The sequence below is a fragment of the Vulpes lagopus genome, chromosome 2 (genome assembly GCF_018345385.1).
Source record: "Vulpes lagopus strain Blue_001 chromosome 2, ASM1834538v1, whole genome shotgun sequence".
Taxonomy (NCBI): domain Eukaryota; kingdom Metazoa; phylum Chordata; class Mammalia; order Carnivora; family Canidae; genus Vulpes; species Vulpes lagopus.
This window is the reverse complement of record NC_054825.1, coordinates 32,679,499-32,696,483: the sequence shown is the minus strand read 5'-3', so window position 1 is coordinate 32,696,483 and position 16,985 is coordinate 32,679,499. Positions and strand designations below refer to the sequence as shown.

General features: G+C 38.6%; 1 protein-coding gene across 3 annotated transcripts in view; it reads left to right on the top strand.

Annotated features, from left to right (window-relative positions):
* The first annotated feature begins 314 nt into the window (after positions 1 to 314).
* Positions 315 to 16,985, top strand: part of HELLS (helicase, lymphoid specific) — a 45,826-nt gene continuing 29,155 nt past the window's right edge. The window contains exons 1-7 of one of the 3 annotated variants that reach the window (XM_041745516.1): positions 315 to 1,326; positions 1,433 to 1,593; positions 2,016 to 2,137; positions 7,984 to 8,106; positions 12,068 to 12,124; positions 15,534 to 15,570; positions 15,651 to 15,715. In XM_041745516.1, coding sequence (XP_041601450.1) covers positions 1,563 to 1,593; positions 2,016 to 2,137; positions 7,984 to 8,106; positions 12,068 to 12,124; positions 15,534 to 15,570; positions 15,651 to 15,715 — 435 coding nt within the window. In that variant the 5' untranslated portion in view covers positions 315 to 1,326; positions 1,433 to 1,562. Of the gene's footprint in view, positions 1,327 to 1,357; positions 1,594 to 2,015; positions 2,138 to 7,983; positions 8,107 to 12,067; positions 12,125 to 15,533; positions 15,571 to 15,650; positions 15,716 to 16,985 lie in introns of those variants that run through there. The other 2 variants (XM_041745517.1, XM_041745515.1) reach the window with 2 other exon arrangements.

The following is a 16,985-nucleotide window of genomic DNA, read 5'->3' as shown; positions in this document are numbered from 1 at the left end:
TGAAGGCAGCGTTAAACTGCTGAACCACCCAGGCTGCCCAAGAGTATTAATCAAGGCTATATTTTATCTTAAAATAGTACTGAAGTAGGAGTCAAAAGGCCTGGGTTTGGCTCCCATTTTATTACAAAATGATCCTAGGACTCTAGGCAAGTCAGTCTTTCTGAGCACGTTTTCTCACCTACAACATAGGAATAAAAGTAATCTGGGGATCCCTGGGTGGCTCAGCGGTTTAGTGCCTGCCTTCCCTCCAGGTGTGATCCTGGAGGTCTGGGGTGGAGTCCCACATCAGGCTCCCTGCATGGAGCCTGCTTCTCCCTCTGCCTGTGTCTCTGCCTCTCTCTCTCTCTCTCTCTCTGTCTCTGTCTCTTATGAATAAATAAAACCTTTAAAAAAAAAAAAGGAATAAAAGTCATCTAATCTCAGAGTGTTATGAAAGTTGAAGGTGTTTATGATGGATATATGGTGCAAGCCCTTAACTGTGTACAATTATTAAAGTTGTCCTGATTCAGAAATTAAGGAAACAGGTGGTAACAGGGCAGGTATATCAAATTCCCATAAGCAGAGGGGAGCCAAGGAATTTATTGAACAGGACTGCAGACAAGAAAGGTTGTTGTTATAGGCTGAAGTAAAAAATCAGCAACAGAAGTCCTGTTCCGTCTTTCAGGTGCCCATTCTAATTATTGGTCTCTCTCTCTCTTTTTTTTTAGGATTTATTTAAAGAGCAAGCCAGTGGGGGAGGGGAGTGGGCAGAGGGAGAGAATCTCAAGCCGACTCCCCTTTAAGCGGGGGAGCCTGCCTCAGGGTTCATCCCGTGACCCTCAAGATCATCAGGGAGCTGAAACATGTCTTTTCTACGGCCACTTTGTTGGCTTTATCACCACATTCAGTTCTCCCTTATCCTGAAACACTTTTCTTGAACTCTTCCACTCTCTAACCTTCCTATTTTTCTCTCCCATCTCACAACGGAGCTCAGAGCTTCTAGGTCATTTTGAGTTTTCACCCAAAACGTGGACTAAGGACGGTGGGCAAGATTGGCAGTATTTGCTTTTGACCTCCTCACCTGAATACGCATACATATTTCCTGCCCAAGGGGTCGTCGGCTGGCAGGATTTAATCATAACAGCCAGCGTCTGAAGGTGCCTTGCAAACAGCGCTAACTAAAGTATTGTGTAGTTCTGAACCATCATCCAATACGTGAGGAAATTGGGCTCTCCACGGTAGTCAGACTCACCCGTCCAGCGTTACACACCTCGTTAAAAGCTAACTTCTGCAGCAGAACCCCGGTTTCCCCAGAAAACATTCAGGAAATCACGCACCGTTGCCCAGGTGAGTTCTGATGAAAACTAAGTTGCGCCAAATCTCGCGCCTCCGGGATTCGGGGGCGGAGAGGGGAGCACGAAGTATCGCGAGATGACGGCGTTTTCCCGCGAAGGAGAAGCGCGCGTTTTTGCCTTGCCGGGGATTTGGTCAGGAGGCTGGGCAGGCAGCGGCTGTGAGACTTGGGCGCGCGGCGTTGCGGACGCGGAAAGGCGAGGATCAGGTTCCCGAGTGTGTGTCCAGCCATGCCGGCGCAGCAGCCCGCAAGCAGCGGTGGTGAGTGAGGAGACCCTCTGAGCACAGGCGGCGGCGTCCGAGCTGGGGGCGCGGGGGGTGGGGGGGGGCAGCATGGAGGCTGTAGCCGAGATTGGTCGGTGAGCGCTGCCTCCTGGCAGAGCCTGAGGAAAGGAGGGCAAGAGGCTGTGGAGGGTGAGCGGGGGGCGCCCGGAGTCGCACGTATGTGCGGGATAGAGGAGGCTTTATACAGAGGGGCTGCATTTGGGCGAGCATCCCGACTGGTAAACTGAGGTCCTGACCGCTGGTTGACGTTGTGGAGATCCAGGCAGGCTGCCTTCGGAGTGCTGATGCTGGAGACCCCATGGGTCGGCTTTGCCCCGGATGCCGCGTAATGCTGTTTGATGCGGGGGGTGAGTGGTGATGTTTTAAAACTGCAGTTGAAGAACTTTCGCCCCGCTTAGGGTCCCTGGCTCCAGATACGGTTGAAGCACCGGAGCCTGCCGTGATTACCCAAGCCATGCTGGAGGAGGAGGAACAGCTTGAGGCTGCTGGGCTGGAGAGAGAGCGGAAGATGATCGAAAAGGTAATTTAGGAACCAGGTTCACCGTCCTCAGAGCCAGTGGTAAACTCCTCGGAGGTTTGGTTTGTTCTTCCGCCAGCTTGGTTCAGACCCTTTCAAACGGGCTTTGTTACTTGTCTGTTGGTATGTTTACTCACGCTATCTCTGGGACACACCTTCGCTCGTACTTTGAAAGATGCTTCTGTGAGACGTAGTCTCGGTCTGTGAGCATCTCAGGTTGCTTCTTTGGCCAGTTATTCTTCAAAACGGGTAGTGAATTTCTTAGGTATTTTAGTGCCATTTGCCACCTACGTGATAAACTTGCTTTCCATTTTCCTTTGGTTTCTTGAACGAGTGCTAAGTAAGATTGTTTAGATAAAAATGGGGTGTACTTTTTCAGTGATAGGTGGTTTTCTTGTACAGAGTACATATTTTGTAGATTACCGAAAGCAGTTTTCTTTTAATTGGAGTTCAATTTGCCAACATACAGCATAACACCCAGTGCTCGTCCCATTAAGTGCCCCCCTCAGTGCCCATCACCCAGTCATCCCCACCCCCCCTTCCACTCCCTTGTTCATTTCCCAGAGTTAGGAGTCTCTCCTGTCTCCCTATCTGATATTTCCCACTCATTTTTTCTCATTTCCCCTTTATTCCCTTTCACTATTTTTTATATTCCCCAAATGAATGAGACCATATAATGTTTGTCCTTCTCCGACTGACTTATTTCACTCAGCATAATACCCTCCAGGTCCATCCACGTCCAAGCAAATGGTGGGTATTTGTCATTTCTAATGGCTGAGTAATATTCCATTGTATACATAGACTACATCTTTATCCATTCATCTCCGAAAGCAGTTTTTAACCACTTGAAAACTCAGTCCTTAACGTGTATTTCATTCCGTTAATAAAGCCCCACCTGGTTGCACAATTGCATATGCAAGAAAAAGAAATGATAACCACTAGCACTTAGGTATTGCCAGCTAAATGATTTTCTTGTCTTTCTTTCTTTCTTTCTTTCTTTCTTTCTTTCTTTATTTATTTATTTATTTATTTATTTATTTAAAGATTTTTATTTATTTATTCATGACAGACGCACAGAGAGAGAGGCAGAGAACACAGGCAGAGGGAGAAGCAGGCCCCATGCTGGGAGCCTGATGTGGGACTCCAGGGTATCCGGGATTTGGGATCTCGCCCTGGGCCAAATGCAGGCGCTAAACCGCTGAACCCCCCGGGGATCCCTGTCATAATTTATTTAGCTCTTCCAATACTGTGATGCTATCGGCACTTTTGGTATCTCTCCATTTACATATGAGGAAACTGGAGCAGTTGGGGGTCACACACCAGTGAACTCGAATTTGAACTGTCTTTTGTATTCTTGTCCTTAATCCTATACCTAAGGAAATATACATTAATGTTTAATTCATGTAATTACAAAATTACTTAAATTGGGAAATAATGCACCCAAAAGACAATCAGTTGGTTCCCTGATTTTATATCAACAATAATGATTCTTTTGCCAGTACTGTTAACACGCCTTCAACACTGTTTTGATTGTTGTACATGTATTTAACTAATTGAGTCCTCAAGTAGGTTATAATGTTATTCATTTTTACTATTATTAAACTTACTAGTTTAATTACTAGTATAAACTATCATTAAAGCATTCTGTGAAATAAGTTCTATTTTCGCTTCATTTTACAGATGAGAAAACTTGCTTGTAGAGGATGTGGGGGGAGGGGAAATCCCACAGCTTTAAGTGGTAGAGCCAAGATTGTAATGTAGGCCATATGATTCCAGAATTCACACTTTCTAACCATCATGTTGTACTTTCACTCCAGTAATACTAGTTTCATTATTATTTACCATCCACAGTTGACCGTAATCAGTTACGGTAATCTTAAGAAATTTTAATAGAATCAAGAAGTCAGCCATGAACCACTTTTCACTTATTTTCATTGTACTTTATTCCACAGTATTATCATTACTTGATTCTCATTTTGTTTGTTGAGAACATGTCTTTTACTGTTCGTTTTTGTTTTTTGGGGTTTTTTTTTTTTTAAGGATTTTATTTATTCGAGAGAGGCAGAGATACAGGCAGAGGGAGAAGCAGGCTCCATGCTGGGAGCCCAACGTGGGACTCAGGTCTCCAGGATCAGGCCCTGGGCTGAAGGCAGCCCTAAACCGCTGAGCCACTAGGGTTGCCCTACTGTTCATTTTTGTAGGCTGTCCACCTAGTAAATAGGCAATCGCTAAACAGTTTATTGAATTTCAAACTATGGAAAAAGAATATTTCATGATATATTACATATCAATGTATATGATTATATAAATAAAATAAATGTACTTACTAGCCATGTAACAAGGTGATAATTATAAGGGGTGCATCCTGGGGCAAGTATTTTGAATTGAATCAACTTCAGAGGTGGTAAGAATGATAAAGCCTTCATTTTTAGTAGTATATCTTTGGTTTTGTGACTCATGAAGACCGTTGGGTACAAAAGTACTATCTGAAGAAAAATTATGAGGTACAGTAAGAAAATATTTCCAAAATATATAAATTCAATGGATGAAACATTTTCACATTTTTCTTTTAAAAGTTTTCTTTAAGTAATCTTTACACCCAACGTGGGGCTCGAACTTAGAACCCCAAGATCAAGAGGTAAATGTTCACCAACTAAGCCAGCCAGGTGCCCCCATTTCCACATTTTAGAAAGATCTCTCAAAATTTATAGTACCATAAATATTTGCTGATTAAACTGGGAATCAAGATGACTTACACTTTCAGTGAAATTTTTAAGCTTTTGAACAAACATTTTGTAATCAGTCTGAAAATTTTATAGAATTATTATTCTTGAGGGATAGGTATGGTAAAGGCTAGCTTTTCTTTAGCAGTTATTCATCATAGAACTTAAAATAGCACTTTTTATCCATTTTCAATCCTACCATGAATAAATTGTATGGCTCTTTTCAATTCTCACACAAGAGTGATTTGCCAAAACTAGTAGTATTATGGCCTATTATGCTTTTTTATGTATAGGTATTGAAAGATTAAGTTTTGGACTTTAAACTTTAAGTTGTTCCTTACTTAACCATGGGGAAAATTCTAAGAATTAGTCTCTCCCTACATGTCTTTGGAGGCCAAAAAAATTCCCTGTACAAAAATAGATTTCTTTTTTTTTTTTTTTTTTTTTTGGAAGAATACAGTATTTATGGGCTTGTATTTAGAAGTACTTAAGAAGAGCTTGCTTAAATTCCTTAATGAGAAGCTTTTACTTTGCTTTAGGAGATTGTAAAGTTTATAAAGAGTAGAGAATGGCTTTGACGTTCATTTGCTACAGTTGTTTTCTTTGGCTTTTCACCTGCATTTCCTTTTGAAAGAAGTCATTGTTAGTCTAGAAGACTTAAGAGTAGCATTAATGTGTATTTAGTGGGGGAGGGGAAAGGTAAGAGTTGGGATAAGTGTTAGGCAAAAGGAAAATGGTTCATATTTACACCATGTTGGGTGTAGAGGTTACTTAAAAGTGAATTTTTACCAAAAAAAATTTTTTTCCAAAATCCAAGCAATTTCATCTTCCAATTTATAATACCCATTTCATTCATGGACTATTGAAATCACAGTAACATTGATAATAGTAAAAGAAAGACTGTCCTAAAAGAACTGAAAATAGTTTGTAAGATGTTGACAGATTAACTGCATGGATAGGATTGCTTTATGGGTGTTTTTTAAATATTTAATTTTTCTAAAATATACGTTTATTTTTACTGGATTTATTTTTAGGGATTTTACTGTCACTGCTTTTGTAATAGAAAAATTTATTTTGAAAGAGAAGCTAGAGAGAGGATAAAATCATTTAGGAAGAAGTAAAAGCCAATATACAATGGTTCTGAATTAAAAGGTCAGGCCTTAAGCATTAAAGTTAACTTGGTTATGCTGTTTCAGCCTCTGTACATGGGTGTGTGTGTGTGTGTGTGTGTGTGTGAACCCTTATGCACACACACTTTGTCTCAGGAGTAGAATTGCTGGTTGGTAAGGTTTGCGTGTATTTGGCTTTGAAAGGTGAAATTAACTGGATTCACTTCAGCTCACTTAGTGCCTTGTGGGTTTTTTTGTTTTTAAATTCAGATTATACTGAGTTGACAGATTATGAACTGGATTGCTCCTGTTTCGGTAAATAAAGTCCTATTGGAACATGGCCTTGCTCATTTGTTTATATATTGTCTATTACTGCTCTTGTGCAAAAAGGCAGAATTGAGTATTTATAAGCCATATGCTCAAGTATTTAAATATTTAAATAAGAAAAAATTTGGCTCTTAAAAAAATTGTGGGTCACTGAACTATGCTATTTATTTGTTGCTTTTATGTTTTCCATCTTGTGTCTGGTATTCCTTTAAAATATTTTACTTTAACAGTGAGCTGAGAGAGGATTTCTCCTCAGTTACTAGACTATTTTAGATGTAGAAATCACTTAATAAATGAATGGTGTATGAAAATAATACAGAAAGCAGGCTTGTAATTTGAAGGTGTACAGAAGTGAAAGAGCTCAAAATAGAAGCAAAAGCTTAAAAAGAAGGGCAAAACTCTGGAGACACAATACTGAGGAGGAAGAAGTAGATAGATTGATTTTAAAGATTTTTATTTATTTATTCATGAGAGGTCGAGGGAGAAGCAGGCTCCCTGCTGGGAGCCCAGTGGGGTAGGGGGGGACAGGAAATGGACGACAGGATTCTGGGATCATGAGCTGAGCTGAATGCAGCCTTTCAACCATGGAGCCACCCAAGTGCCCTAAGAAGTAGCTTTATATTCATAAGTAGGTTTAGCATGTTGAAATGCTTTGGTAATGTGGTTTTGTTTGGGTTTGTGTTTTTGTTTTCTAAAATAATCTCTAGACCTGAGGCTCAAACTCATGACCTTGAGATCAAGAGTCCCATATTCTATCAACTGAGCCAGTCAGGCATCCCAACAATACAGGTTTTTTTTTTTAATATTTTATTTATTTATTCATGAAACACACAGAGAGAGGCAGAGACATGGCCTGAGGTAGAAGCAAACTGCCTGTGGGAAGCCCCATGCAGGACTCCATCCCAAGACCCCAGGATCATGACTTGAGCCAAAGGCAGACATTCAACCAGTGAGCCACCCAGGCGTCCCCCGACAGACAATACAGTTTTAAAATTCTAAAAATAGTTGTTCTAGTTCCTAGCCAGTCATTTTTTAATTCTAATGGTCTTTCAAATAAAACTGGTATGTAAATATATTCTGAAATCAATTGATTGTTTAAAAACTTAAATCAAAAAAAAAATTAAAAAAATAAAATAAACTTAAATCTGCTTGAATTAAATATTTACTTCTAATGTTAGTTTTTTTTTAATTTTTTTTTTATTTATGATAGTCACAGAGAGAGAGAGAGGCAGAGAGAGAAGCAGGCTCCATGCACCGGGAGCCCGATGTGGGATTTGATCCCGGGTCTCCAGGATCGCGCCCTGGGCCAAAGGCAGGCGCCAAACAGCTGTGCCACCCAGGGATCCCCTAATGTTAGTTTTATATATTTAAAAAATGGGCCCTCCATTCAGTGGATGCCACTAAACCTGTCCAGAGTCTGGAATTTCAATATTTTGTATCCAAGCTGCATCATACTAAACGGCATGTTGAACCCAGGAATCTGATTTTTTCAGCTATTTGTTCTAGTTTTTGGTTTGGAAAATAAACCATTGTTAGTAAAGTTAATAATATAAACATATTTTTTCCCCTTTCATTACAGGAAATGTATTAAATCCAAAGAGCATTTATTTAGCCTTTTTTTTAAAACATCCTATTCAAAACATCACATGTGTCAGAAAACTAATAATTATGGTAATTTTCTTTTGGATAGGCTCGCATGTCTTGGGACAGGGAGTCCATGGACATTCGGTACCGCAGACTTCAACATTTGCTTGAGAAAAGCAATATCTACTCCAAATTTTTATTGACTAAAATGGAACAGCAGCAACTAGAGGTATGTGTATGTAATGAATTAGAACTAGTAGCTTAAATTTTTTAAAAACCACTTTATTGAGATATAAATCACATGCAGTATAAAATGCTGTACACATTTTAAATTTACTATTCAATGAGTTTTGACCAGTGTATAGACATGTGTAATGACGAGCACAGTCAACATGAAGAGCATTTCCTTTACCTCAAGAAGTTTTCTTGTCTCAGTGATTCCCCATGCCTGGACGCTAGACCACTCATTTCTGTTTTCTGTCAGTATAGATTAGTATTGCTTTTTTTTCTAGAATATTACATAAATGGAACCATGCGGTAATCACTTTTTTGTGTCTTGCCTCTTCAGCTCAGCATATGAGATTTGCTCATGTTTATTCTGTAGGCTGTTTCATTCTCTTTACTCTTGAGAAGCATTATATGAATATAAACCGTGTATTTTTGTTTCTTTTGCCTTTTCTTTTTTGTAGATTTATTTACTTATTTATTTATGAGAGATACAGAGAAAGAGGCAGAGACACAGGCAGAGGGAGAAGCAGGATCCTAACAGGGAGCCCAATGTGAGACTCAATCCCGGATCTGGGGATCACGACCTGAGCTGAAGGCAGGCGCCCAACCACTGAGCCACCCCGGTGCCCCTCTGTTTATTTTTCTGATTTTTATCCTATTTAGTGATAGTTTTTGGATGCTGGAAATTGTGAACTTAATGTTGCATAGTCTCTTTCTCTTTTTTTCTCTTTTTTTTTTTTTGTCTCTCTTTTTTAATTGCTTTTTTTGAAATATAATTGTTTTATACAAAACACATGTATTTAGTATGTTTTGGTGTGTATACACCCATGAAACCACCAGTCAAGATCATGAACATAACCATCAACTCAAAAAATCGTCCCTTTTTTTTATTGAGGATAATTGACATATAACATAATATTAGTTTCAGATTATTCAGTATTTGTATATATTGTGAAATCACAGTAAGTTTAGTTAACATCTGTCACTATACATAGTTACAAAATATTTTTCTTATGAGAAATTTTAAGCTGTACTCCCTTAACAACTTTTATTTTTTATTTTTTTTTTTAAGATTTTTTTTTTATTTATTCATGACAGACATAGAGAGAGAGAGAGGCAGAGACACAGGCAGAGGGAGAAGCAGGCTCCACGCAGGGAGCCTGATGTGGGACTCGATTCCGGGTCTCCAGGACCACACCCTGGGCTGAAGGCAGTGCTAAACCCTTGAGCCACGCGGGCTGCCCCTTAACAACTTTTAAATATGCAAGAGTATTACTAATAAATATGCCATAGTATATTACTAACTATAATCACCATGCTGTATAGTACATACCCCTGGCTTACTTATTTTATAACTAGATTTTTTTTTTTAAGATTTTATTTATTTATTCATGAGAATACACAGAGGAGAGAGAGAGAGAGACAGGCAGAGGGATAAGCAGGCTCCATGCAGGGAGCCTGACCTGGGACTCGATCCCAGGTCTCTAGGGTCACACCCTGGGCTGAAGGCGGCGCTAAACCGCTGAGCCACCCGGGCTGCCCTATAACTAGATATTTATACTTTGGACTTGTCACTCATTCCCACCACCACCAAACCATCAGTCTAATCTTTGTATCTATGAGTTTGGAGTGGTTTTGTTCGGTTTTGTTTTGTTAAGAATCCACAAGTTAGGTTATATGGTAATTGTCCAAGTCTGACTCATTACTTAGCATAATGCCCACAAGGTCTACCCATGTTGTTTCAAATGGCAAGATTTCATTCTTTTTTATGGCTGAATTCCTTTTTAAATTTTCTCCCATCCTTCACTTCCTGTTTGCATCACCAAATAGCCACTGATTTGTTTTCCATTATTTTTTTTTAAAGATTTTATTTATTTATTCATGAGAGATATACACAGAGAGAGGGGCAGAGACACAGGCAGAGGAAGAAGCAGGCTCCATGCAAGGAGAGCCGATGTGGGACACGATCCCAGGTCCCCAGGATCACACCCTGGGCTGCAGGTGGCGCCAAACCACTGCGCCACCGGGGCTGCCCTGCTTTCCATTATTAATAGATTCTTTTGCATTTTCTGTTGGTGATATGTTCTTTTAGCTTTTATATTTCTGGAAAAGTCTTCATTTGTCTTTGTTTTTGAAAGATTTTTATTGAGTAAAGAATTTGTTTTTCTTCAGTGCTTCTGCTCTCCTGCCCGGGTGTCCCCACCCCTATGATGTTGCCCTGTTTTCTAGTTTACATTAAAATCAAAATCTTTTTTCTTTTTTTTAAGATTTTTATTTATTTATTTGAGAGAGAGAGAAAGCCTGGAGCCAGGGATGTGGAGGGGCAGAGGGAGAGAGAGAGAAGGCGGCCCCCCAGAGGGAATGACACAGGGTTCAATCCCAGGATCACAACTTGAGCCAAAGGCAGATGCTTAACCAACTGAGCTACAGGTTCCCCAACAAACCCAAAAATCTTAATGATTGGTCTATAAGACTATAAACGGTCAAAAAAAAAAAAAAAGACTATAAACAGTCTAGGTTCCTCCCTCAATCCCATTACCTTCAAGACTTCCTTCTTTTTTTTTTTTTTTATTTATTTATTTATTTATTTTTTTTTTTTTCAAGACTTCCTTCTAAGTGTTTCCTGCCTTTGGGCCTTTGTACTGACTATTTGTGCTTGGAACCATCTTCTCATAGATATCTGCATAGATGACTTCATCACCTTTAAGCCTTGGTGTAAACATTTTCCTATGAAGCCTGCTTTCACAACCTTAAGTGAAATTGCTATCTGACACTTTTTCCACCCGCACACTCCTGATCCCCTTCACCTTGTTCTGTTCTTCCCATTGTGCTAGTATCTAAGATACTATATAATTTATTTATTGCCCACTAGAACATATAAAGATTTAAAATTTGTGAAAATTTCAAGGCTCTAGTAATTCCCTATGTTCCCCATCATTCATATTTCACAATTATGAATCAATATTTTTTCCTTTGTTGAATCCCTTTTAAACCTTTGTGTGATAAAATGAAACACAGGTAAAGAAAAATAAAAGTCACAATGAGTTATACGGCATATATCTTTTAACCACCTTTTGGGAATGGTTTCAGTCCCTTTTAGTCTGTCTTAAAGCTTTGTTAGGGTGCAGATGGACCAGCTTGCTTTATTTATTTATTTATTTATTTTTTTTTTTTTTATTTAAAGATTTTATTTATTTATTCATGAGAGACACAGAGAGAGAGATAGGGAGAGGCAGAGAAGCAGGCTCCATGCAGGGGACTCGAGGATCACACCCTGAGCTGAAGGCAGGCGCTTAACCACTGAGCCACCCAGGTGTCCCTGGACCACCAGCTTTTAGTCTGGTAGTAACTTGGCCCCTCTTCTGAGTACTCTCTTGTTGTCACTTTGCCTGATGAGTGCAAACTGTTCCTGATCCCCTGTAAGCACGGGGATTATTCTACTTGGCTATTTTCTAGTGGCCTTGGTTTTCTTACAGTCCTGTCACTGACCAATACTCAGCCTGAAGACTTAACTGCATATATTGAGAGCTTTCTTTGTGTGTGGCTCTCCTCTCTGGTACCTGACCCTAGGTATGCTAGCTGCTTTGTTTTATACTTTTGTCTCTTCAACTGAGGGAAACTGAGCTGTTAAGATTCTTTCTTCATTATTTGCATTTGGAAATTACCTTCAGGGCAGTAAACTGAATAATCAAGATTGGCCTCATTGGTCCCCTTTATCAGTGTTCACTCTACTTTGCTGCATATTGTCTGAAAAGGACTGTTTAATATATTTTATCTGAGTTTCAGTTGCTTAAGAGAGGAGGGTAAGTCTGTTCCCTGTTGATCCATAAAGGCTTTGAAGTGTAAGTTCGTCCTTGTTTTTAAATCTTTATATAGCTCTTCATTGTGCACGTGTTATTCGAGATGTATGTTTTATACTTTGCACTTTCCACTTGTGACACTCTGAAAAAATTATCTTACAGGAACAGAAGAAGAAAGAGAAACTGGAGAGAAAAAAGGAATCTTTAAAAGTTACTAAGGTAATATAGTAAGCTAGAAAAATCCTGTTACCTTAAATATTGAAGAAACTTTATAGTTTTAACTTTATAGATCATCTAATTTTTCAAAAATATTTATTTATTTATTTATTTATTTATTTATTTATTTATTTATTTATTTATTTTTGATAGACATAGAGAGAGAGAGGCAGAGACACAGGAGGAGGGAGAAGCAGGCTCCATGCCGGGAGCCTGATGCGGGACTTGATCCTGGGACTCCAGGATCGCGCCCTGGGCCAAAGGCAGGCTCTAAACTGCTAAGCCACCCAGGGATCCCCATATAGATCATCTAATTAATTTTAACCTTTATCTGAAAACCTATCTTTGTTATAAGCTGCATAGAAACATGTAAACTCTTTCTCTATTTTTAGATATGAAAGGAGAGCTAAAGTATAACCTTTTTGGTTTTTTATTCTATTTTTCATGATAACGAAGTTTTGCTCTTATAAGTGGCCAGCTCTTTTGGTGCTCGTAATGACTATTCTTTCCTCCTTAATGCTTCCAACTTCATCATGTCAGCTTGGATCCATAATAATATAAATTTGTGTCTTGTGAATAGCTGCAGCAGTGGAGCCAAAATTGGAGCGGATTAGGCATATCTCCTAATAACGTTTCAGATAATAGAGGATTCATTTAGGGATACCCTGAATTTTAGATACATACGGTCTTTTGGGGTAAATTTATTTTTAACATGAGGCTGTTTAATGTCATATTGTTGGGAATTGCATAAGGAACAGTTGTACTAGTGAAAAGAGAAATAATAAAAGCAACATTTATTGAGTACTTATTGTGTCATGTATTCTAAGCTTTATGTTTATTTTTTATTTTTTTAAGTAAGCTCAACACCTGGTGTGGGGCTTGAACTCAAGACCCTGAGATCAAGAGTCACATGCTCTACTGACTGAGCTAGCCTCAACATTTTTTTTCTTTTTTGGGGGGGGTAAATTTTCTTTCTTTTCTTTCTTTCTTTCTTTCTTTCTTTCTTTCTTTCTTTCTTTCTTTCTTTCTTTCTTTTTCTTTTCTTTCTTTCTTTTCTTTATTCATGAGAGAGACACACAGAGAGAGAGAGAGAGAGAGAGAGAGGCACAGACACAGGTCGAGGGAGAAGCAGGCTCCATGTAGGGAGCCTGACGTGGGACTCGATCCTGGGTTTCCAGGATCATACCCTGGGCTGAAGGCAGGCGCCAAACCACTGAGCCACCCGAGCTGCCCTGGGTGGGTAAATTTTCAAACCTCTTTTAGGTAGAGGTAATGTTTTTATCCCTATTTTACATATAAAACAGCTGATGCAAAAAGTATGATCCATCCTCATCATTCACAGATTTCATATTTTTTTCTTAGCCTACTTGCTGAAGTTTATTTGCAGTTCCAAAATCAGTATTTGGGTTTTCATGGTCACTCAACAGGCATGCGCCTTGTGCAGAATGGGAAAAATTTGAGTCTCTAACACACATTCCCAACCAAGGTTAAAGTGGTGCTCTGCTTTTCTTAAGCTGTTACACTGTAAACAAATGCCCTTTTCATGGTTTATTTAATGTCATGATTTTTGCATTTTTGTGGGTATTGTTGATTTTTTTTTTAATTTTTATTTATTTATGATAGTCATACAGAGAGAAAGAGAGGCAGAGACATAGGCAGAGGGAGAAGCAGGCTCCATGCACCATGAGCCCCATGTGGGATTTGATCCTGGGTCTCGAGGATCGCGCCCTGGGCCAAAGGCAGGCACCAAACCACTGCGCCACCCAGGGATCCCGGTATTGTTGATTTTGCTGTTAAAACCACCCTTGGCCACATGGTACTGAATTGTCAGCTAGTGTTTCTGATAGAAGGAGACTGTGATGTGCCTTATGGAGAAAATGTTAGCTAAGTTTCCTTCAGGCTGTTAGCTCTGAGTTCAGTGTTAATCAACATGTATATAAAATGTCCTTAAGTAACAACACATATAAAATGGGGTTATGTCTTCATCAATGATGAAGTGCCCAGGAGGTTGCTGAAACTAAGCTTGTGTTTCTCCTTGAAGCAGTGATTCAGTATTCACTAATCCAGTATTCTTAGTTATCATATAGAACAGAATGAGGATTGACTATAACTTGCTGAAAGTCACTTATTCAATAAATAGTAATGCTGAGTTGGTTTCTGACCTTACATTTCTTTGCTAACCTGACTTTATCAGGTAATATCAAGATGCCAACAAGAGTACCTTTAAGTCTACTTGATTCTTTAGAGTACAAGTAGATAATTTTGTAATAAAAAGTTATTGAAAACTGCTAATATTTTACTCAGTTGTTAATTCCAGGGACTTATTTTGGGTTTTTGTTTTTGTTTTTTTAAGATTTTATTTATTCATGAGAGACACACAGATAGAGGCAGAGACATAGGCAGAGGGAGAAGCAGGCTCCATGTGGGGCGCCCGATGTGGGACTCGATCCGGGGTCTCCAGGATCCACCTGAGCCAAAGGCAGATGCTCAACCACTGAGCCACCCGGGTGTCCTTATTTTGGGTTTTTGAAGAATATATACTTATAATTTTACTTGCTTAATCATTTACTCCCTACTTTTCAACCTATAGGTTTAATCCATTGTTCACTTTTGTCTAGCTAACTTTTTATACCAGGGTTTTGTTTTTCCCACCTGCTATATTCTAAAGGTGTCGACCATTAAGTTCTGCCTATTCCGTCTCACCAGTCTCTTTTGCTATTTTATATTTTTAATCCTCTAACTTTTAACTTTGTTTTAAAATTTATCTCCTTGGGGCACCTGGCTGGCTTAGTCAGTTGGTAGAGCACATGACTCTTGATTTCAGGTTATGAGTTTGAGCCCCATATGTTGGTGTAGGATTTACATTAAAAAAAAAATAAAATTTACCTCTGTTGTTTTGATTTCTCATACATATATTCTCCCTATTCTTGAGCTTCTTTTCCAACTCTCATTTTGAAACTGTTTTTGAATGTCTCTTTCCTGTATTTCCCCTCACTAATATTTTTAAATCAGTATTCTCTTTTATTTCTGCTTTCAGTTTTATTTAACTTAAAAATTTTACTGAAAATGAGTAGTCCCATACCATACCCATTGAATATCTTCAGCATAAACCTACAGTTACAGAAGATAACACATGGTGGTTTCAGAATAAAAATGCCTTCTATGTTTAATTTGGAAATCTCTCAAATGGGAAAAAATTGAGGAAAGTAGAGTTGTCCAGAGAAAGGAATATGGTTATAAACAAATTCTAGTGGGGAAATGTGAAAAAAGATGACATGTTGGTAAGAATAATAGTAAAGAGTTGTGGATGTGGCTCAACTGCAAGGAACTTTTAACATTTACTTAGTGTCTTCTAATATGTAATACCATAGAAGACCTTAGAAAAATAATATCCTAAATTCTTGTTTTATAGGGTAAAAATTCCATTGGCGCTAGTGAGGAAAATCCAGGTAAACTTCCTTGTTCTACTTTTGAAGAATATGTTTATATTTTTATTTTTATTGCTATTAAAAATAATTTTTTTTAATAGTTATGAGAAAGAAGAGAGGAAGAGAAGATGAATCCTACAATATTGCAGAGGTCATGTCAAAAGAGGTAAAAATAAAGTGGAGTAAGCACATAAGATTCACTGTTGAGTAAAACCTGTTGAAGATTTTGAACTGTGTTAAAGCTGTGTGAATTGCTGTCAATCAGCTTTTCAGTCTGTAAGGGCTTATTTCAGGGAAGAAGATGGCACCATCTTCCTGTTAAAAGAACATGAGCTTGGCCTAATTAGAAATTATTATAATAAAAAAGAAATGGCTATTATCAGAAATTATTTTAATTTCTTAAAACTTCAAGACCTGATATTGAGGGGATCCCTGGTGGCTCAGCAGTTTGGCGCCTGCCTTCGGCCCAGGGCATGATCCTAGAGCCCTGGGATCGAGTCCTACATTGGGCTCCCTGCATGGAGCCTGCTTCTCCCTCTGCCTGTGTCTCTCTCTGCCTCTCCCTCTCTCTCTCTCTCTCTCTGTGTCTCATGAATAAATAAATAAAATCTTTAAAAAAAAAAAAAAAAGACCTTATATTGAGAACTTTGTTCTTGTTCCTTGTTGAGGACCTTTAGGGAACTGAAATCATATAGTCCTTTTTATTTTAAATATTTTAAAGATTCTGTTTATTTGAGAGAGTATAAGCTAGAGAGAGAAGGAGAAGTAGAAGGAGCCCGACCTGAGGCTCAATCCCAGGACTTTGGGATCATGACCTGAGCTGAATGCAGACGCTTAACTGACTGAGCCACCCAGTCACTCCCATATAGTCACTTAAAAAAACAGATCCTTTTTTACCTTCTTACTTAATAACTCATAAAACGGAAATTAAAAAGCATGTTCAGTTATAACAGACCTTAAGTATTATTTTTTTTTAAGATTTTATTTATTTATTCTTGAGAGACAGAGAAAGAGATACAGGCAGAGGGAGAAGCAGGCTCCTCATGCTGAGCCTGATGTGGGACTTGATCCCAGGGCCCTGGGATCACATCCTCAGCCAAAGGCAGATGCTCAACCACTGAGCCACCCAGGTGCCCTGAGACCGTAAATATTCTTTAAGCATATTTTAATATGTTACATTCTTAAATTTAACAAAATTCTAACTACATTTTTCTTTAACTTGAAATTCAAACTGTTAAAGTCTTCATAAAGTATAAAATAAGAAATTTCACATAATACTTTAAGGATGCACTCTGATATTTTCCTTTTTTTTTTTTTTCTTCTTTCATTTAAAAATGATGGTCAGGACCCATTTAATTGGATATGAAACAGCATGCAATTTGAAAAACACTGTTATTTAAGTATTTAGATTCATTGAAATTTAGCCAGTCATCCAG